Below are 23,176 nucleotides of genomic sequence, written 5' to 3'. Positions count from 1 at the left end.
CCAGTTCTATAATTTAAGAAAAGCGAAAGTAACTGGCATTCTCTTTTAAATCATATACTGAGAAAGGACAATGGATATGTTTTATCCCGGAAATCCCACGGGAACGGGAACTATGCTTTCCTTTGACTATGTGCGCTTGCTTGTAAGTACATATACATGATTAGAAATCTATGTGTATGTTTGTTTATTTCATATTTGCAGTATTGGCGTAATATTTTATCACCGATTGCTTCAGAGCTCGACCCACTAGTAGAGTTAGTCAACCGATGCGTGATTATATTTGTAAATAGAGCGTTGTATTCGTCCCCGTGGGGTTTGGGCCAAATGAGACGAAATTAAATTTAAAAAATTTTATGGGGACATAATTTTCAGTTATTGGAAATACATTTTTGAAGGTATACATCAATAGGGGACATTATTTCATATTGCACGCCTCATAAGCGAAGCGTTGAGGTGGGTACTACTGTCACTTCGCGCAAAACATCTGATTTTTCAAACTTAAAATGTCTTTATGTATCATACATTGCACTTGTAAGATAATACATACACACACATATTAAGAAAAAACACTATTTTTAACGTTCATGATATTTTTGATGTCATTTTTGTTATTTAAACTAGTTAAAAAACAGTTTAAAAAAGTTCTGTCTTGGACGTCCGTGTGTCTGTATGTGCGGATCCTTTTTCTTGTTAACACGATAGCGACCGAAATACTTTACTTATCGAGTCTTTTTTTTTCTCTTACGCTTGAGTATGCTCAGGAATAGAACCCTTTCATTTAACTAGGATTTTCCAAATTATTTAACTAGTTTTCCGCCCGCGGCTTCGCCCGCTTTGTCTAAAGCCTAATAAAATAAATACTAAAACCTTCCTCTTGAATCACTCTATCTATTTAAAAAACCGCATTTAAGCATAAGCATAAATAGTTTGGAAAATCCAAAAGTGCACGCCTCATAATTTTTTTTTAATAATTATTTATTAGTTATTATTTTTGTTTATTTAATAACAATTAAACCACATCGAATCAGACCCTGAAAAATGAAAGGGTTCTATTCCTGAGCATACTCAAGCGTAAGAGAAAAAAAAAGACTCGATTAGTAAAGTATTTCGGTCGCTATCGTGTTAACAAGAAAATCCTCCGCACATACAGACACACGGACGTCCAAGACAGAACTTTTTTAAACTGTTTTTTAACTAGTTTAAATAACAAAAATGACATCAAAAATATCATGAATGTTAAAAATAGTGTTTTTTCTTAATATATGTGTGTATGTATTATCTTACAAGTGCAATGTATGATACATAAAGACATTTTAAGTTTGAAAAATCAGATGTTTTTCAACGCTTCGCTTATGAGGCGTGCAATAGGGACAGAGAAAGCGACTTTGTTTTATACTATGTAGTGATTTACTGCAATTTATGTGAGAAATATTTTTACGATTATTAGTCAAATCAGTATTAAAAGTGATTGTATACGAATTGTGCGCTTTGAAATTTTATATCTTGTCTTATATACTAGTGGTCCGCCCCGGCTTCACTTGTTGTACATAGGTACCTAATTATATAGCCTATTTATAGTGCTCAGGATAAAATTTTCAGTATTCGAAATACTCGTATATTTTAGGACAATATACATAAATACCAACACACAAAATCTATGAATAATAAATAATTTTCTAAACAAACGTTATTCTGAATGAAAACAATGACCATTGAATTCAAATTATTAATATTAATATTTTTAATACTTACATCTCTTTTCCTCGCTCACTATTAGAGCGAGACAGAAACATCTGTGACAGGAATTTACTAGAAGTTAATTATTATAACCTTCTTGAACTGAAACGGTAAAAACATTAACTTATTACGTCACCAAGTTATTACTTAACTAGGTGTGTCCTGTGACTTTGTCCTTAATTCAAAATGTGTATTTTTTGTGAAAAATTAAAAGGTCAAAAAATCTCAACTGTTTTTGTAAATTTTAAATAGTTTTAATGTCAATAAAAAATACGTTAATAAATAAGAACTTTTTGAAGTGAAACTTCTTTAGGCCCGTTGAGGGCAAAATTTCAAGGTCGCATCATGACAATTTTTGACGTGTAAATTTTTTTTGACATGCAATACCGACACGTGATGGTAATTTTTAATCTTGCCACAGAAGCACGGAGCAAGTAGTCAAGAAAGTTTCACTTCTGACATGTGTGTTCGGCACTCTTTTTTAGGGTTCCGTACCTCAAAAGGAAAAAACAGAACCCTTATAGGATCACTTCGTTGTCCGTCTGTCCGTCCGTCCGTCCGTCCGTCTGTCAAGACCCTTTTTCTCAGGAACGCGTGGAGGTATGAAGCTGAAATTTATATCAATTACTCAGGTCTACTGTCCCTTGAAGCTGTGAAAAAATCAAACTTCTAAGCCAACGCAATCAAAAGATACAGCCGTTTATGCCGTAAATTTTCGACACTTGCAAGGGAATCAAAACCTACAGGGTGCTACCCGTGAACTCAGAATCTTGAAATTTGGTACGAAGCAACGTCTTATAGCATAGATAAAGGATAAATTACGAAAACCATAAATTTTTAGTTACATCACATAATATATTTTTTTTAATAATTTTAAACTTACTACCCATTTCCTCATAAACGAAACGTACATAAATACCATAGTTATGACTCGATTGTCGTAATGAACGAACTTTGTAAACCTTGCAGGTTTGTACGGAACCCTCGGTGCGCGAGTCCGACTCGCACTTGGCCGGTTTTTTTTGTAACGGTAAAAATACATTGATTCTAATTCTTAGTAGGTAATTTCTATTGCTAAAACAGAAATGCAGTTTTACCACTGCATTTAACAATACTGCAACAGTATTGCACTAGAATGGATATTTTGCAAGGAACTGATTTTGATCTAATAAAACACGATTTATTTAGCCTATTATTTGTGTTTCCTTTCTCTTCCTTAATTATATAAAACAATAATATTTATTTATAATAAAAATGAATCGCAAAATGCGTTGGTAAGCGCATAACTCGAGAACGGCTGAACTGATTTCGTTAATTCTTTTATAATATTCCTTGAAGTACGAGGATGATTCTTACGGAGTGAAAACGTAAATATGTACCTACCACGGGCGAAGCGGGGGCGGACCGCTAGTCTATACTAATATTATAAAGAGGAAAGGTTTGTATGTATGTATGGTTTTCACGCATAAACTACTAGACCGATTTTGATGAAATTTGGCACAGATAATCTATCTAGACCCTGAGAAAGAACAAAGGCATACCTTTTATTGCGAAATATGTACCACGGGCGAAGCCGGGGCGGACCGCTTGTATTGAATATAATTGTATTATTAATCCCATCCCATAAAATATATATACTTATATATAGTTATATATATTTTAAAAAAAATTGTTGAAAAAAAATAACATTGTCCAACAACAATTTTCACAAAATCAGTTCCCACACATTAAACATACCAAAAAATAACTATATTAATATGAATATTAACTTAATATTAATAACGGAAGGAAAAGCAAATTATCGACCGTGAACTCGACACCTTGACCGTACATTATTAAAAGTATTACATCTTAATGCTACCAATGACTTGCATGTTTACATAATATAGTAATGTAAAGGCGAAAGTTTTTTCTATGTTACTAGTTCTTGATCGTGACTTTGTTCGCTTATTATAAGAATACTTATATATATTTTTTTTTATTGACGATAGGGAAGAGCTTGACCAACTTGACAATCTCGCCTGATGTAAAGAAGGAGAAACAACAAAAAAATAGTTGCTGTTGCTCTAGGATGACTGATTTTTAAGAATTGTCATTATTTTCCTAATAATTATAAGAACAACTTCAATTATATTAAAATTCTGTTTTTTGGAAAAAAACTTTAACGGCTTGACCTTACACCAAAATGACCTTAAAACTTTAAAGGTACAGGACAAATCTTATAAAAAAAAAAACAAAATGAAACTTGTGCTGAACCTTACAGCATTTTTAGATTATCCTATCCTACTAATGACAACATGTAATAATAATACTTGCGTAATTTTATAAGAATGTGTGCATTTTATTGCTCTTTCACGCGAAAACCACTGGACTGATTTTGATGAAAATTTTATTAATATAGCATAAACATCAAAATAACACAAGAGCATACTTTTGCAAGGTAAACCCGCGTGACACAGCTAGTTTTTAATTTAAATGTAATTATAATTCACTCCATGCTTCAAGACGTAATCAGAAGTCACCAAGAGACCTTGGTTGTCGTCACATAACGATGTAACTTAGACAATATTTTGGTTTGTATTTTGTAATTATAGAATTACTAGCTGTGCCCCGCAGTTTTACCCGCATTGCTCCACTCCTGTTGGTCTTAGCGTGATGATATGAAGCCTAAGCCTAAGCCTAGCCTTCCTCTATAAACGGGCTATCTAACTAATATAATTATAAAGCTGATGAGTTTATTTGTTTGAACACGCTAATCTCAAGAACTATGGTCCGATATGGTCCGATTTGAAAAATTCTATCAGTAGATAGTCCATTTATCGAGGAAGGCTATAAGCTGTATATCATCACGCTAAGACCAACAGGAGCGAAGCGCTGCGGGGGGCACACCTAGTAGGTAGTATGTAATCAAAACTCTTGCAAGTAAACACAACTCAAGCAAATAATATATTATTATTTTTTTATTTATTAAAAAACCTCATTAAAATCGGTTCCAGATGTTATACACAATATGGTGTAACTAACACAACTTTTATGTATTGAAATTATTTTAAAACCGTTATTTTTAATCTCTTAATGACTTGATCTAGAAAGGAATCGATTTCGAACTTATAATAATGGAGTTTAGATTGTTTGATTATGTTATCTGTTTCTTTAAAAGTATATTTTATCTGTGCTTTAAACTCTTTTGTTACATTTTTGGAATTGGGTAATAAGTAATAACTATCAATGGATAATATCTAGTCAATTGTTGAAATGAGTTTCGTAAATTATAAATATAGGCTCATAAAATATAAGAATAAAATATGGGGTAAAATGGTAATCATCATCATCATCAGCCCATATAGGTACGTTCCCACTGCTGGGACACGGGCCTCTTATGTGGGCACAGGCCATAATCCACCACGCTGGCCAAGTGCGTGTTGGCAAAATGGCAATGATTGCATAAAAATGAGGTACCTAATATGGTAAATGATAATTGAGCCGAACTAATATGTAAATACGTTTTAATTATATTTTTTATTGTTTAACTAACTAATTACTTTAAAAAAAATCCCCACTTAAAAAAAAAGGATAAAATAGTAAATTTATAGATATACCTATTGTAATAAAACTAAAAAACACTAACACGTGAAATTATTGTAACGTCACCGAACATTGGTTTTGAACCGTTTAAAGTGGGTCAAAATCGAGTCAAAGCGGTTACATACAGGACCTAAAAAAGGCGTGTTAAAAAGTAAATGAAACTCTAATTAATGTATTTTCTAAGTTAACCATTACAAGAATCTTCTCTACAATATTAAAAAATATTAGTACATATTACATAGTACCTTTAACTATTGCAAATTGCAGACGATGTCACGGGTGACAACTAGTTACGAAATATGTAGTAAATTTTCATAACCTCTTGACTCATATTGTCCACATAATTTCGACATTCGTAATGTGTTTTTAATTAGCATCAAATAGGGCATGTTATAATATGTACAATTTTGTAATGTATGTTGCTTCGTAGGTTCAAAACGGATGGGCTGTTTTTCGTGTTGTGTTTATTTATGATTAAACTAGGTTTCTACCTGCGGATTCGCTCGTGTGAACTATACGATTTTGTCAACTATAATATTATGTTTTGACTTTTGACAGAAGAAAAAAAAATTAGATCAATAAGAAGTTAATAATAAATAAAATTAAAATCCTATAACTCATAAAATTATTGTATTATCACCTTAATTGTCACCGATCCTTGATAATTGTACAAAGTTTGAAATATGTCCGTTTAAAATCAAAATCGAGTCAAAAGAAATCGGTTACCCGTTTACTGACGATAGTTGAACGTGACAACGTCCGATTGTGCTTCTGTGTCGCTCGTTCCGCGCTCTCGCTTGCACTTCAAGCCCTGGATGGAACGCCTCAGAGCGAGGTAACGCCGCATGAGTCATGTTTTTTCGTGCGTGCAGCCGGCTCTATCGAATTATAAGACGTTGTCACGTCAAAAACAATTTTACACAGGTCATAATATCATCCACAGTGAGCCATGTCATCCGAAGGTTTGACAGCGATGGAGGTGGACTCTCTACCAGACAGGATAGCTGAGACCTTCGCAAACACAACCGTCTTCATTACTGGAGGCACTGGCTTCATGGGCAAGGTGCTTGTGGAAAAACTGTTGAGGTATGGAATAGTTTAGTTAAAAATTGATGAATAGAATAAAACTCAAACATTTATATACTTCTTCGAGAAGCACTTTTGAAACGTCATTACTATATTATACATATATATACATATTTTTAACATTTACCACCGATTCGGAAAGCAGTATCTATGGAGAAGAACCGGCAAGAACTCCATAGTTGCTCTTTTAAATCATGTCAGTATTACAATTTAATTTTACAAAATATGTACTTAACAGTATATAATATTATCATTTATCATAATATGCCAAAGAGCTGAACTTTGTGAACAATATTAAAAGGTCTCTATTTCTTTTAAATTTTAATGAATAACTATTATATTATATTCTGTGCCCAAATAATTTATCAAATCAGTAGTTCCCGAGATTAGCGCGTTCAAACAAACAAAAAAAATATTCAGTTTTATAATAATATTATTATAGATAAATAAATACATTATCATATTATGACGTCAACAGATGGCGCTAAAACAAATATTACTTATTACAGGAAATGCCCGGATATCCGCAAGATAATATTATTTATACGGCCGAAAAAGGGAAAAACACCAAAACAAAGGCTCGAAGAGCTTCTTAGCGATGCTGTAAGTATTTTAATATTATTATTCACTAGTTTATTGTTGCGACTTTGTCTGTACCTATAATATTATTTTATTATAATATAATTTTATTTTATTACCTACTAGGAATTATTTTCTAATTTTCTTAATAAACTGACATTAAACATAATCTATCTTTTATTCGTAATGACTTCGAAATCGGTTCATCCGTTTTGACATTTTTTTCGAACAAACAAGTACTACTTAAGAACTTCATAATAAATATTGTTGTAAACTGTTACTATAGATTACAAGTCATATTTGTATTTTGTTATTTGTACTAGGTATACCTTTATCAAAAGCGAATCAGCCGTTATTGCGTGGTTGAGTAACAAACATAGAAACTTTCACTCAAACCTACCTTATCTTCTAGAATTTTTAACCAAATAAAATGAGATCAACAACAATACTTAATACAAGCTCAAATTCTTTTAAAATCGTACTTTTAATTAAAAAAGCTCTATTATAATTAAAAAAGGCTACTAAAATAATTTTCTAAAACCTCACACGAAAAAATAAGGTTTTCAAATCAATGTAAAACTTTGTATTATATTACCTGTGGTTAAACATAGAAAAATAAGACACAATTACAAAAAACGGGCAAATTTGTCACAGACAATTAAATTTCAAATCAAAATTCTTACATAACTTTAATAAGATAAAGAGAGCAAATCCGCGTTGAAAAACTAGTTTAATTTATTCGCTAGATGATTAATATCATGTACAAGAGCCATAAAACACATGTAACTATAAAAACCGGTCAAGTGCGAGTTCGACTCGCGCACGAAGGGTTCCGTACTATCAAGTAAAAAAATACGAAAAAAAACACGTTTTTTGTATGGGACCTCCCCTAAATATTTATTTTTTTAATTTTTAGTAGTTGTTGTTATAGCGGCAACGGAAATACATAATTTGTGAAAATTTCAGCTTTCTAGCTATCACGGTTTATGAGATACAGCCTGGAGACAGACAGACAGGACAACGAAGTCTCAGTAATAGGGTTCCGACTTCCGTTTTACCCTTTGGGTACGGAACCCTAAAAATAACTGTATTTTACGACATGAAACTGTATACATTACTTAACTGCCAAAAGACAATGCTGTTTCTCTATTTTCGTAACTTGAACTTAACCTAGCTTGAAGTTAAGTGAACAAAAAACGGAAAAATAGTAATGCAATATTATGATTAGGGTAATTATTTTTGTTTGGGTATTTTTTGTTTTTCCAACTAAACATTAATTGGATAATAAAGTTAATTTAAGCATTATTTATTATTATTATAAATTTCCTGTTATTTTCAACCATTTTTAAGTCTTTATTCATATAAATTATAAAATAGGTAATACTTTTATTAATAATAAAAAAAAATAACGTGAAGTATATTTTTTAAACAACCATTGATAAGGAATGTCACTGTTTTAAGAAAAGGTAATTGTTTACAAAGTTAAACGGTGCATTAACATCAAACGAGCGAATGCTCATTCTAACCCTTCTATGTCAAATTATTTTAGTGTAAAGGCACAGAATACATAATAGTAGCTAAACGCTACAGAACGGACACTCTCCGCCTCCCGCCAAAATTTAACACTTACCTCAACCCGCACGATCAGTCTAAAAATGGTCCATATTTTTCTACAGGGACGATACGCAACGAAGATTGACAACATTAATCAAATGGACTTAAAGTAATTTTATTATTTTGGATTTGTGATTATCGTTTTTCGTAGAAAATGGTTAGATATTGTGCTGTTTACAGATTTATTTCATCAGAAAAACGCGATTGTTTTTTTACGCTAGTCACAAAATGTGCCAACCATAAAGCGTTAACACACACATTTGCAGTCTCTACAGTTTGACTGTCAAAAAATTTTGTATGGAGTGTCCGGGGTGTGGTAAAGGCAGAGCATTCTGTCGTTGTTCTTAGTGCGTTCGAAAAGAATAAATGCAATGTTCTAATACTGAACAACACTGAATACGAGTTTTAAGAATGCACTTGCTCTAGCTCTAGCTCTAGCTCTATGTTCGTTTGATGTGAATGTACCGTTAGACAATATTTCAAATTTATCTTTTTTTATTATGTAGTATATTCTTTGTAACAATTTAGACGTATTAACCAAACCGAGCTAAAAAAAATTATACTAATACATATTATAAAGCTTGTTTGTTTGTTTGAACGCGCTAATGTCAAGAACTACTGGTCCAATTTGAAAAATTCTTTCGGTGTGGAATAGTCCATTTATCGAGGTAGGCTATAGGCTATATATCATCACGCTAAGACCAACAGAAGCGAAGCCACGCGGGTGAAACCGCGGAGTGCAGCTTGTATAAAATATACTCCGTAAATATATTATGCAGGGTATCTTTCTACTGTCAAAAATTCCGAAATGCATCTAATAATTTTTGAGTCTTCCCTATATCTTTTTCTATATAAAATCCATTTTAATTGTGTATTCAAGCAAAACATTTCACGTCTAAATCCCGTTCTCTTACTTAGGTATAGTGCATCGAGTTGCTAAATCTTGCAACACGCCAACCTATGTGGTAAGACATGCCCTAGCTAAACGTGTTAGTCATTCTGTTTCGTTTTAGTTTTAAAGGGATAAATTACTTGTGTTATTTATTAGTTAATAATATGTTTTATTGGATAATAAAATAACATAGGTATAATAGTAATTGAGTTTTATCTTCTTCTTATATATAAATATGTACCACGTACCAGAAAACGTAAATATGTACCACGGGCGAAGCCGGGGCGGATCGCTAGTATAATATATAAAAATGAATCGCAAATTAATGTGTTGGTAAGCGCATAACTCGAGAACGGCTGAACCGATTTCGATAATTCTTTTTTTATTATATTCCTTGAAGCACGAGGATGGTTCTTATGTAGAGAAAACGTAAATATTATGTACCACAGGCGAAGCCGGGGCGGACCGCTAGTGTCTTAATAAATATACCCTGTAAGCATAGAGATCTTTCTGTGATCTGTGCCTGTAAGTATTGTACTTGCAAATTTAATATTAAAAAAAAAAAAAAATATAAAAATCTTTATTGTTGCATAAACATTTTGTAGATAATACAATGCACTAATCTCCACACTAGGATTCCCTGTGTTGTGGAGAATAGTCTCTTCCAGCTTACGTCTATTTACACAGTTTATACAGAGGTAAATTCTTAACTACGAAAATACATGCAATATGCTAGTTGAATAAATTTCTGATTCTATAAATATATAATAAATTTCTGATCTAATTTATTATAAAAATATATCTAATTTTGATTAACAGAATTTGAATTATTGAAAATTATAGGTACGTACTTGTTTATTTTTACTTGGAGAAATATTATCAAAATTGATACCTCTAGGTATATACATAGATGCAACGATACTTTTAGTTTATATCTAGTTTTATATTGTGACTTCGTTCATAGATGGTTATACAAGTAGCGAATATATTATGCTGTTGTAGACCACATTCTATCTGCGTATAAAAATTCATCAAAATGCGTTCAGTAATTTTGTGTAAAAGAGCCGATTTTGCCCCGACATATTCTATGTTTTTTGGACTTGCCTATATTATAATATGTAACTTATATTAATTTAAAGGTTTGTTGTTCCTAATCTGACCTAAACAAACAAAATATAATACGTAATGTTGGCGTAAACATCTAACTTAGACATAACTTGAAAGTTTCTTACTTAGTACACATTACGACAATAGCACTAAGATGCGAATTAAGCAATGTTTAACGGCTTATGTTTATTTAAGTTACAAAATCTATGTCAAAATCAAGTTAATGAGTAAAGTTAAGTGTCAATAACTTAACATTACTATGTTATGTTGGTATGTTAATTGATATTACTTCACGCGAAAATGGATAAATCGATATGGATGTAACAATACATTCTAATATCCTATTAGCCTACTAGAATGTTTGTATATATTAAATAGCTCTTATAATAATTGATTTATTAATCACTAGATTTTTAGCCCGCGGCTTCGCCCGCGATTTCAAAGAAACACCGCATAGTTACCGTTTCCGTGGGATTTCCGGGATAAAACCTATCCTAAGTTAACAAGGATAGGTTCCAAGTTAACCTCTGTATGTGTGCTTAATTTCATTTTAATCGGTTCAGTATAGTATTTGCGTGAAGGAGTAACAAACACCAAGCGCGGATCCAGGGGGGGGGTCACGGGGTCATGACCCCCCCCTGGGCTAGGTCCACGACCTAAGTGGACCACTAATTTAATATTAACTTTTTTAAATTAACAAATTAATACTGTTCAACATGATGTTTTTATTGAATTTTGACACAAAAGTAATATAGAACAATCAAATCAAGTACAAACGGTAACGGAAGAGAATATAGGTAACAAAAATTATAGAAAAAGTTTATTAGGATCGACCTGTGGTCGTAGTTAAAGGACAAAAAACAGGTGTTTCGATTTTTGAAAAAATCTATAACTGCGGAATAAAGTGTAATGGTGAAGTTGTATGTAATTAATATTTTTTTTCTACAACTTGTGCTGTTACACTTTTCACACAAAACTTCAAATATCGAAATATCTCAGTTCGTGGATAAGACATAAAATAGCAAATTTTTTTTTAAATTAACAATAGAAATTTCTATATAAAATAATTGTTCATTTAAAAAAAAACGCATATTACAGAATATGCGGCTCTACGCGGCAACTGGCCGGCGGCCGTCGCCTGGCAACATTTTTGTCGCCGTGCGCGCACTTGCATTGAAACCAATAGATAGGGCGACAGTTGCGTCGCGGGCTTGTCTCCGAACCCGCGGACAAAAAAGTCTCCCGGGAGTTGCGTCGCTACGTACGCGCACTTTCATACTAGCCCATGGCTGGAGAGACAAAATAGTTGCGGAGACAAAATTGTTGCGGAGACAAAGTTGCTCGTGGGCGCTCGCTCTAATTGCTTTTTCTTCAGATTGCGTTGACATTTTTATTTGACATAGAATTTGTCTGATGTGAATATCAATTAAATACATGTATATTTTTATTTAATTTAATTAAATAATTAGGGTTTTCGCAGTTATTACTACATCTGTGCTATAACACGATACTTTTTACTCAATTTCAAGACTGTGTTTACGGGACAGAGTGCTCCCTGCAGGTATTGATTCCCTTGCTAATGTCGAAATCCTTCGGTCTACGGTCCTTTGATGCTGTGAAAAATTCAAACGTTTTAGCCAACGCAATCAAAAGATGCAGCTGTAAATGTTGACATTTTTCGCAAAATTCGACACTCCCTAAGAAATCAAAACCTACAGGGTAGTTCCCGAGTACACAGAGTCATGAAATTTAGTACAATCAAACGTCTTATAACGCAGACTAGCTTACCACCCGCGGCTTCGCCCGCTTTCTCTAAATCCTTATAAATTATATACTATTCCCCTTGAACCACTCCATCTTTAAAAAAAAACTGCATCGAAATTCGTTGCGTAGTTTTAAAGATTTAATCATACATAGGGACATAGGCACAGAGACAACGACTTTGTTTAATAATTGCGAAAAGCATGAATTTTTCCTTAGATTATAATATAAAAAAATATTTTTAAAATTTTTTAACTTAGGTACAACCCTGTTACTCATGAACGCTGTATTTATTAACTGACATGTATTAACTTAATATTCATACCAAAAACTCAAGTCTATAATACCTTTACGCTATAATAAAATCAAACTTCTATGTCAACGAATCAGAAGATACAGCCGTAAATGCCGAAAAATTTCGCAAATTTCGACATTCGCAAGGGAATCAAAACTCAAAACCTACAGGGTAGTACTTTCCGTAAACTCAGAATCTTGAAATTCGGTACAAAGCAACATCTTATAGTACAGATACAGGAATAATTGCAAAAATATATATTTTTCAAGTTTGTCTGCCTGTCAAGACCCTTTTTCTCAGGAACGCGTGGAGGTATCAATCTGAAATTCATACCGAATATTCAAATCCACGGTTCCTTTAAGCTGTGAAAAAATCAAACTTATAAGCCAACGCAATCAAAAGATACAGAAGTTTATGCTGTAAATTATCGCAAACTTCGACATTATCGCAAGGGAATCAAAATCTGTAGGTATTGTACTACTTCCCGTGAACACAGAGTTCAGAAATTTGGTTAAAAGCAATGTCAGCACAGATAGGGAAAAAATTGCTAAAACGTACATTTCATGCTTATCAACATTCGCAAGTGTTGCCAGGAATCAAAACCTAGAGGGTACTTCCCGTGAACACAGAATCTTGATATTTAATAGAAACTTACGTCCACTTACGTCTTATAGCACAGATAAAGAAAAAATTGCAAAGAGCATAAATTTAATATTAAAACATATAAAAATGTTTGTACGGAACTCTTGGTTCGCGAATCCGACTCGCACTTGACCCATTTATTTTTAAATGTACGTATCAATTAAATTACCAAAATATAGCTTTTGAAAATTGCCCACGTCTATGTGACCCCCCCCTGGCACTAAGGCTGGATCCGCCCTTGACAAACACACATATACCTACACTTCCATCCTGACAAACTTTCGCATTCATATTAGTAGGATAGGATAGGATTCGCCTTTGGTTGACAGGAATTCTTGATAAATAAGTTACTTTCAATATTTTACTAGCAGTAGGAAATAATACAATAATATTTTCCATGTCATATATTATCTACATAAAACTCCAATGCTAATTTACTATTTTTTCTAGTTATTCGAGAAAGTTCGCAATCTCCGCGGTGGCGTAGAACCGCTTCTACAGAAGATGCAGCTGGTCTCCGGTGACGTCATCGAGCCTGACTTGGGGCTCTCTGATGAAGACAGGAACATCATCATTGATGAAGTTGATATTATAGTACATGCTGCTGCTACTGTCAGGTATTATATAAATAATAATAAATAAATAATTCAGGACAATTTTCATACATTTCACGATCTGATCCCATACTAAGCTTTCGCTTGTGTTATGGAAACCAGATGGCTGATAAACATACATATATAATTTAAAATACATACTTATATGTATATTGATAAATTAACACCCAGAGACAACTAAACATCTATGTTCATCACACAAATATTTTCCCCGGGTGGGAATCGAACCCACGACCTCTGGCTTGGAACTTGGAAGGCAGGGCACTACCAAAGAATAGAAAAAAATTATCATGAGACGGGATTTGAACCCGCGTATTCTGCCTTTGCATTAATATATTATGATAATCTCGTAAGATAATTCATAACTCAATATTTTTTTTATTTGATTTCATGCGTTGCGTTGATATGCCATTCAATTGCGTTGCGTTGATAAAATGACACATTCAGCAATTTTTTTTTTCTTATAACAGGTTTGACGAAGAACTGAAGAAAGCAGTGCTCCTAAATGTTCGTGGAACCAAATTAATATTGGAATTAGCGAGACAATGCAAACATTTAAAAGTAAGCATAGACTTTTATGTAATTACTCTGTATATTCATCCCTCAAACAGCTATCAAGACGAATTATTAATTGCAGGTAAATTAGCTTGGAGAAATTTTTGCGTTTGTAGTAGTGTATGGTCAGCAAATAAAATAAAACAACATTTTATTTTTAGTTTTTATTTTATACAGGGTTACTTGTAAAACACCAGCAACCTCGCAGGACAAGATAGCTAACATCATAAGTAACAACATTTGTTCTACGACTTTTGGCATAACGCAATAAATTATTTTTAAATGATTTTTTAAACTTTTATTGTACTCTCCTTACATTTGTAAGTCTATGTTCTATTAATTATCGGATGCACGACGCGACGCCCCCTTCCCCCTCTCGTTCGCTTTTTGTTTACGTAATTTTTGGGAGGCGTAGAGTTTATAATATTCAGACGGAAAATTAAATGAATATTTATTTTTGTATGAAAATAAAATCTAACAAATTATCAAAAGTCGAAATGTTGTTACTTATGATGTTAGCTATCTTGTCCTGCGAGGTTGCCGGTGTTTTACAAGTAACCCTGTATATATAAGGGATTTTAAATTAAACTATATGTGTTTCTCCTCTGAAAAAGATGAGACTTTATTTGAATATTTGCTCATTTAACATACATATAACTTTTACATTAACAATGTTACAAAAATGAAAAATTTACTAACCTGAAAAAGAAACGACATTTAAAGTTTAATTCTTTAGTTTGAGAAGTCAAAGGCTTGCCTCGACCATGTTTTAACACTGGAGCCATATTGAATTAACAATATAAAGTTACAACACTTACACACAAATTAAACACTAGTTATGGCCCTGCCTTCATACAAAACTGCTGAATACGCCGTTCGCACGGGAATAGAATGTGGATGCGATTTCCCTTAGTTAGCATCCAAGCTTACGTCTTTATAATTATTAAACTGTATAAATTCATTCTTTAACTCCGGTCTGCATCGTGCAGACATGGGTGTAAAAGTCTCATTTTAGCTATTAAATGTAGTTTTTAAGTACATCTGAGTTTTCATTTGGGGCCTCCGGCTGCGGGACATGTAATTCACTTCAACAAATATTATAACAATAATAACAAAATAATAATAACAACAATCAACAAATACAAAATTTATCAATTAAACTACGTACATAATAATTATAATTTTTGAATGAAATGTGCTTTATGTTCTAACGCTACCAAACGACTGCACGTGGCACCTGCGGACAGCGTAAACTGGTTTATTCTGGTTTTGTGCGTGTTTCCACTTTCCACTATCAAGTGACGATTTATTTATTTGTTTTGTTTCGTAATTATTATGGTCAAATATTAATTATGAAACAAATTATTATGGACACGATATTTTATTGTTTCACGGTAGTCGCCTTGTCGTTTGCTCAAGGACGTAAAATTGAATGATATATTTTTTTTTATAAAGTCAAAACCATTTTCTTTCAAATAAAAACTTGTTTTTATTGAAAACAAAAGTGTTGCTAGGAATAAGTATAAAATTAAATAGTAATGTTAGGATATCGAAACATTTTTGTATAGGCCAGAACGATATAGTGGAAACGCGCTCTAAGATCTGAGTAATATACACACCACTACATATGCAAAAATTTCTCCAAGCTAATTTACCTGTATTTTTCTCAAGTCGTAAACATAGAAAAGAATTGGTTGTCTGTAAAGTCGGTTTACTGACGATAGTTGAACGTGACAACGTCCGATTGTGCTTCTTTGTAGCTCGATCCGCGCTCTCGCTTCAAGCCTTACATGGAACGCCTCAGAGCGAGGTAACGCCGCATGAGTCATGTTTTTTCGTGCGTGCAGCCGGCTCTATCGAATTATACGACGTTGTCACGTCAAAAACCTTCGAGATTTGAATAGTTTCGCAATAATTGAAACCGCAAAATTTAACTTTGAAGAAATAACTATTATGACAGCCACATTTCGCTGTTTCTATTTTTTAAGCTAATGTTCCTTGTTGTGGTAATATGTCATTAACATTATAACAAGCTCTGCCCCATGGTTTCTCTTGCATTACGTACGCAGTCACAGTGTATGTCTTTTTTCGCTTTTGCGACGACTTTCAATGTTGGCTGTTGCCTGTTCCTTTCATACATCGGATGTTGTATATATGTATTTTATCCTTCCACAATCCACATGGTTCCAACATAAATGGACTATCTGACACTGATAGAATTTTTTAAATCGGACCCGTAGTTAGTAGATTAGCGCGTTCAACCAAACAAACAAAATTCAGTTTAATAAGTAATAAATTAGTATTTTTTTTTTCAAAATGAACATTAGCACACTAACTGGTGCCCGCGACTGTATTCAATTAAATTAGGTATAACTTAGATATGAAGATATTCTACTTTTCTTCCCGAAATTTCGAATTAACAATAATTTTGCAAATAACTTGAACCAGTTTTATAGTATACTAGCGGTCCGCCCCGGCTTCGCCCGTGGTACCTATATGTTTAAACTATCCTATCTCTCAAGTTGGATCGAACTTTATTATAATGCGAATTTTATTATAATCGGTTAAGTGGTTTAGGAGTCCATTGAGGACAAACATTGTGACACGAGATTTAGATGTTATTTGTAACTACTTATTATTCGCAGCTGCACTTCCACATATCGACCGCATACTGCCACCTGCACGAGAAGCTCCTCGAGGAGCGCCCGTACCCGCCGCCCGCCGACCCGCACAAGATCATACAGGCCGTCGAGTGGATGGACGACGAGACCATCGCTGTTATAACGCCCAAGTGAGTTGTTTATAGCCAGAGTTATTGTGAATACAGATCCTGAATTAAGAGTCTGAATTAAGACTCTGATATATAAGATACTAAATTAAGAGATTCTGATTTAAGACTGAATTAAGATTCCGAATTGAGATACTGAATACAGATTCTGAGATAATTCAGAGGCATTTCGTCACACGCAGCAAATAAAATGCACTCAATATTAGTATTCCATAATGTGAATTTTTTACAATTTTTTGTGCGTTCTGAATAATTTATATAAAAAATATATATATATTTATTGCTGGACATTTTCATAACATTCGTTTCGTTTCTTACTATTTTATTCCATTTTTCAGATTACTAAGCAAGTTACCAAATTCTTACGCCTTCACGAAGGCGCTAGGAGAAGCGCTCGCCGTGGAAGCTATGAAAGATATACCACTAGTTATCTTGAGACCGTCTATTGGTAAATATTCTAAATCTTTATTTGTGATTAAAATTAACGAAGTTTTGATTAAAATGAATAACTCTAGTCAGTAATTATTTTCAGTTCAATTGTTAAAATACGAAAAATGAAATCACAATTCGATTGCATTGCAAATATTTTAAATCTACAATATTTTGATTAAAATTAACGAAGATTTGATAAAAATTTAAATTACTCTGCTGACTAGTCAGTACAAATTATTTTTTTAAATGCAAAAATATAACAGTACAAAAGCTCTTGCATTGTTGTATCGTATTTTTGATTGTTATATATGTATAAACTTGTATATTTTTATTATAGTTATTCCAATTTGGCAAGAGCCTGTCCCAGGTTGGACTGACAACATCAACGGACCTACAGGACTTCTTATTGGTAAGAAAACTATCTATACTAATATTATAGAGCTGAAGAGTTTGTTTGTTTGAACGCGCTAAATCAGGAACTACGAGTCTAGATGATAAACTATTTCACAGTTAGATAGCCCATTTATCGGGGAAGGCTATATTATAGGCTATTATTATTATATCATCACGCTAAGTAAAATAGTATTTAGAACTAATTACTTATATGTATTATAATCTACTGCAATATATATAATAAATAAAATCGACATCATATTATTTTTTAATTTATGATAAAAAAGTAAAATTAGAATTTTTTTAATAATAGAAAAAATTCGATCTCGAGGCGAGCTGATCGAATTTTTTTCTATTCAATAAAACACCATTTTAATGCTATAAAACTAAACATCAAAAATGTAAAAATTAACCTTAATTTTTGCCCATTAAAACCAAACGCAGTCTGCGCACGCGCTCTTACGCCATGTTCGAAGGTTATAAGTACATATTTGTGACACAGCTATTGTTTTATAGACGTAACTTCCTACACGTTTTGTTGCAAAAACAGTATTTCTGTGACATTGTTGAAAGATAAACAATTTGCAGTAATAAGTAATAACATTATCCGACTGCGCAAAATTTGTAAACTAATGATTCTCATTGTTCTTATGTAATATGTATTTCTTTACTTTGATAGCTAATAAGAAAATAATATATGCGATGTCTTAGCGTCATCAAAACGCTATTTATTCATATAGGTAATTAATAATTTACCTATGTATATCTATTAAAATTCTGATACAGTATACACAAAAACGTTCATTTTCCCGTATGCAACTTGTTAGAGATAATATATTTTTTTCTATATTATGTGTTTATTAACACGTTCATATAAATAATTTCTTTTTGACTCAATCATCACTTTAAACGGATAGATAAATCTTTTTTCACATCAAGGATCAGAGACAATATTATATCATTTTATCTAGCGTGTTTTTTTTTCTATATTTATAATTGTTTTATGGGCCCTCTTCACTTAAAAAATAAGTATACAGTGTGCGAAATGTCGGGTTAATAATCTATACTAATATTATAAATCTTAAGAGTTTGTTTGTTTGTTTGAATGCATTAATCTCAGGAACTGCTGGTCCGATTTGAAGAATTATTTCGGTGTTAGATAGCCCATTTATCGAGGAAGGTTATAGGCTATATTATACATATTTCATCACCCGCATGAGCGGAGCAATGCGGGTGAAACCGCGCGGCACAGCTAGTATAAGATAATAATAAATCGCGCTTAAAATCCGTTAAATCTGTAATTTCTAAATGCTTCTAAAATAATAAAATATATTCGCAGGTGCTGGCAAGGGTGTGATTCGAACAATGTACTGTAAAGGCAACAGTTACGCAGATTACCTTCCTGTAGACGTTTTTATCAATGGCATTATGATAATGGCTTGGAATTATATAACAAATGGGTGAGTTGGTAAAGTAGAGTAGAGTAGAGTAGAGTAGAGTAAAAGTAAAAGTAAAAGTAAAAATAAAGTTTTGACTGACCGGATGGCTTGGTTGGTAGTGGCCGTGCCTTCCAAGCCAGAGGTCGTATGGGTTCGATTCCCACCTGGGGCAAATATTTGTGTGATGAACATAATTGTTTGCTCTGAGTCTGGGTGTTAATTATCTATATAAGTATTTATTTAAAATTATATATGTATGTTTATCAGCCATCTGGTTTCCATAACACAAGCGAAAGCTTAGTATGGGATCAGATCGTGCCGTGTGTGAAAATTATGCTGAAATATTTATTTATTTGTAAAATCAAAAGTAAAAGTAAAACAGTTTGTAGTTCAGAAATTTTCTTATCCCAATTTTTTATGCCATGTCAATACTTTGTTGTTTACCACCTTTGAAATCTTCGATTTTGATTTCAGTTTAAATTAAAATTGAAATCAATGATTATTAATTTTCAGTGACAAAGAATCAAATGTGATTAACTTCACGTCATCAGCTGAGATCAAAGTGACGTGGATCGAAATGATAGACGCTGGCAGAGAGATTATCATGAATAGAGTGCCTTTAAACGGAGTTGTTTGGTAAGTGCTTAGTAATACTAAGTTAGTATCCATGTGACGATTTAAAAAGTAAAAAAGTAACGTAATTAATGCGAAAGTTTGTATGTTTGTTTGCTTGTTACTATACTATATTTATGAAATTTGGCATATATGTACATAATATAGGGTAACTTGTAATAATTAAACAGGTCAAAATTAAATTATGAACTGAAGTTTAATTCAAATCAAGTAATACGTAATAACTAATAAGTAGCTTATCTTCATTTTGAATCCGCTTGATTATTTTTTAAATGCACTCACTGTAATTACAAACAGTAATTTCTTCTAAAATGTTTTCACGATAGGCAATTTTTTATCATCACAGGCAAAACCTGAGCAAGTGACTAGTAAATAATTGGAACGAAGTTCCTTATCGTGCGTTGCAAAAGGGGGCTAGACGGAAAAAATTAAGACGAAAAGTTGTCACGACACTTTGCTATAGTTGTAAGCCGTACGGCATGCGCGTGTTTCCCTTTCTCTCTTTCATAGAAAGCAAGTCATTTTAGTAATTTCGTTCCATCCGGGTGTCCCTTGACACGTGTCTAGTTATTTTTTATTCACTATTGTATATTTTCAGGTACCCAGGAGGTTCCATGAAGCATTCCCGATTATACCACAACATCTGTGCATTCTTCTTCCACTGGGTGCCCGCCATTTTGGTTGACATTCTGCTCTTCTGCCTTGGATATAAGCCTGTGTGAGTATATTATATCGTGGGAACTTGCTTGTGTTTGTGTGTGTGCGTGTAATTAGAGGTTGTACTTATGCTTGTGTGTGTGAAATATTGATCTTATATAGTGTGTGTGTATAATTACAGGATGTTGTGAATGTGTTTATTAACTATGATGTATGGGAAATTTCTTATGTTAGTGAACTTAGCAGATCATTTTTAGCAGATCAAAAAAAAATGTGAGTTCTTATCGCGTGCAGTTGAGTTCTACAGTTCCTGATACTTTTTAGAAATAGTTCTGGCGTTTTTACCTTAACAAACGACATTTGAAAAAACCCGACCTGGACCCGGCTTAACGTGATGCTAAGACGTAATGCTACGACGTGATCCTACGACGTGATGCTACGACGTGATGCTACGGCGTGATGCTACGCTGTGATGCTACGGCGTGATGCTACGGCGTAATGCTATGGCATGTGTTACGGCGTGATGCTACGGCGTGATGCTACGGTGTGATGCTACGGTGTGATGCTACGGCATGATGCTACGGCGCGATGCTACGGCATGATGCTACGGCGTGCTGCTACGGCATGATGCTACGGCGTGATGCTACGGCGTGATGCTACGGCGTGATGCTACGCTGTGATGCTACGGCGTGGTGCTACGGCGTAATGCTACGGCATGTGTTACGGCGTGATGCTACGGCGTGATGCTACGGTGTGATGCTACGGCATGGTGCTACGGCATGATGCTACGGCGTGATGCTACGGCATGATGCTACGGCATGATGCTACGGCGTGATGCTACGGCATGATGCTACGGCGTGATGCTACGGCGTGATGCTACGGCGTAATGCTACGGCGCGATGCTACGGCATGATGCTATGGCATGATGCTACGGCATGATGCTACGGCATGATACTACGGCGTGATGCTACGGCGTGATGCTACGGCATGGTGCTACGGCGTGATGAAATATGACATAAATAAATTTTCTAGTGTTTCATTTTACGCGAGTATTTCTAAAAAGTATCAGGAACTGTAGAACTCAACTGCACGCGATAAGAACTCACATTTTTTTTTGATCTGCTAAAAATTTAAGTTGGCAGATTATTTTTTCAAATGTCGTTTTTTAAGGTAAAAACGCCAGAACTATTTCTAAAAAGTATCAGGAACTGTAGAACCATAGAAATCTAAATAACAAGACACTAGAAGTCGTAAGCGTGCGTGACCTTGTCGCCACTCAGGTGATTTTCACATCACCAGTGCATTCGTCACTGTTCAGTTGCTCTGGAGACGTATGAGTGTATACATGGTGTGTTTCAGCAATTCCCATTGCGGAAATTCTTCCACAAGTTGTAATTATACTTATAAAGGAATAATATTTCATCGGAAAATATTTTTTTTTAGAAATAATGCCGTTTTTCCTTAAAATTATAGAATATTTACAAGTATTACGAGTGTCACCATAGTAATCGAAATAACAATGAATGACACAGTCGACCATTCTTTTTATCACGTTTGTTCGTATTGGAGCAAAAAGTCTTATATACTTAGGGATGTTATTCTAAAATAAACCGTAAATTCGTGCGTTAGGATACATATTCAAAAGCTTAATTTAATAGTTAAGTTAGTTTTCACTAAAATCAAGCTGTCCAATAAAAGGCATAGTTTACTTGTGTGTACTGTTTAGCTTTCGGTTTGAATGTGTTGATTTTGGCGACAGTGGTTTTCATACGAATTATGACATTATAGCACTTCTATGTGTCTTGTTATTTAGATTTCTATGTGTAGAACTCAACTGCACGCGATAAGAACTCACATTTTTTTTTGATCTGCTAAAAATGATCTGCTAAGTTCACTAACATAAATTTCTTGTGTGTATCTATGTAATTATTTTGATCATGTTGAAAGTTGTAAGGAAGAGTGTTAAAAAAATATTTCAATTGCATAAATTATAGCTGGTTGAATCTTTAGAAATGAAGTCGGTTAATAAATTTAAGGATTAGATAACAAGTCTTCGGTATTCTGTATATTTATTTCGAAGAAAAGACAATCATTTGTTTAACTTCTATAAAACCAGGTTAACCCGCGTCCACAAGCGTATCAGCAAGGGCTTCGACGTGTTCGAGTACTACACAAACAACCAATGGGACTTCAAGAGCGACATCGCGCAGCGCGTGCGCGAGCGGCTCAACGTGCGCGAGCGCCGCGACTACAAGGTGGACGCCGTGGGTGAGTGCGCGCTATACCCACCGGCTTGCTGCAAGCGCCCTCGACATTTCAACTACCGATTCATATCTTCCCTATAGCTACAAAAAAGATCTAAACATC

The 23,176-nt window shown here is 33.6% G+C and overlaps 1 protein-coding gene across 1 annotated transcript in view; it reads left to right on the top strand.

The window, feature by feature from the left end:
- Positions 1 to 23,176, top strand: part of LOC149475312 (fatty acyl-CoA reductase 1) — a 33,603-nt gene that overhangs the window by 9,227 nt on the left and 1,200 nt on the right. The window contains exons 2-12 of the mRNA XM_089713413.1: positions 6,266 to 6,408; positions 6,918 to 7,011; positions 13,749 to 13,915; positions 14,383 to 14,473; positions 17,113 to 17,258; positions 17,594 to 17,703; positions 18,025 to 18,096; positions 19,420 to 19,540; positions 20,033 to 20,155; positions 20,751 to 20,870; positions 22,926 to 23,077. Of these exons, the coding sequence (XP_089569539.1) occupies positions 6,272 to 6,408; positions 6,918 to 7,011; positions 13,749 to 13,915; positions 14,383 to 14,473; positions 17,113 to 17,258; positions 17,594 to 17,703; positions 18,025 to 18,096; positions 19,420 to 19,540; positions 20,033 to 20,155; positions 20,751 to 20,870; positions 22,926 to 23,077 (1,333 nt within the window). The 5' untranslated portion in view covers positions 6,266 to 6,271. The remainder of the gene's footprint in view (positions 1 to 6,265; positions 6,409 to 6,917; positions 7,012 to 13,748; positions 13,916 to 14,382; positions 14,474 to 17,112; positions 17,259 to 17,593; positions 17,704 to 18,024; positions 18,097 to 19,419; positions 19,541 to 20,032; positions 20,156 to 20,750; positions 20,871 to 22,925; positions 23,078 to 23,176) is intronic.

Source organism: Colias philodice, chromosome 30 (genome assembly GCF_061535455.1).
Source record: "Colias philodice isolate Cphi_HAF_F1 chromosome 30, ilColPhil1 Martin Lab GWU primary, whole genome shotgun sequence".
In the NCBI taxonomy this organism is placed as follows: Eukaryota; Metazoa; Arthropoda; class Insecta; order Lepidoptera; family Pieridae; genus Colias; species Colias philodice.
Note: the sequence above shows the minus strand (reverse complement) of the source record. Positions and strands in the feature narration are given on the sequence as shown.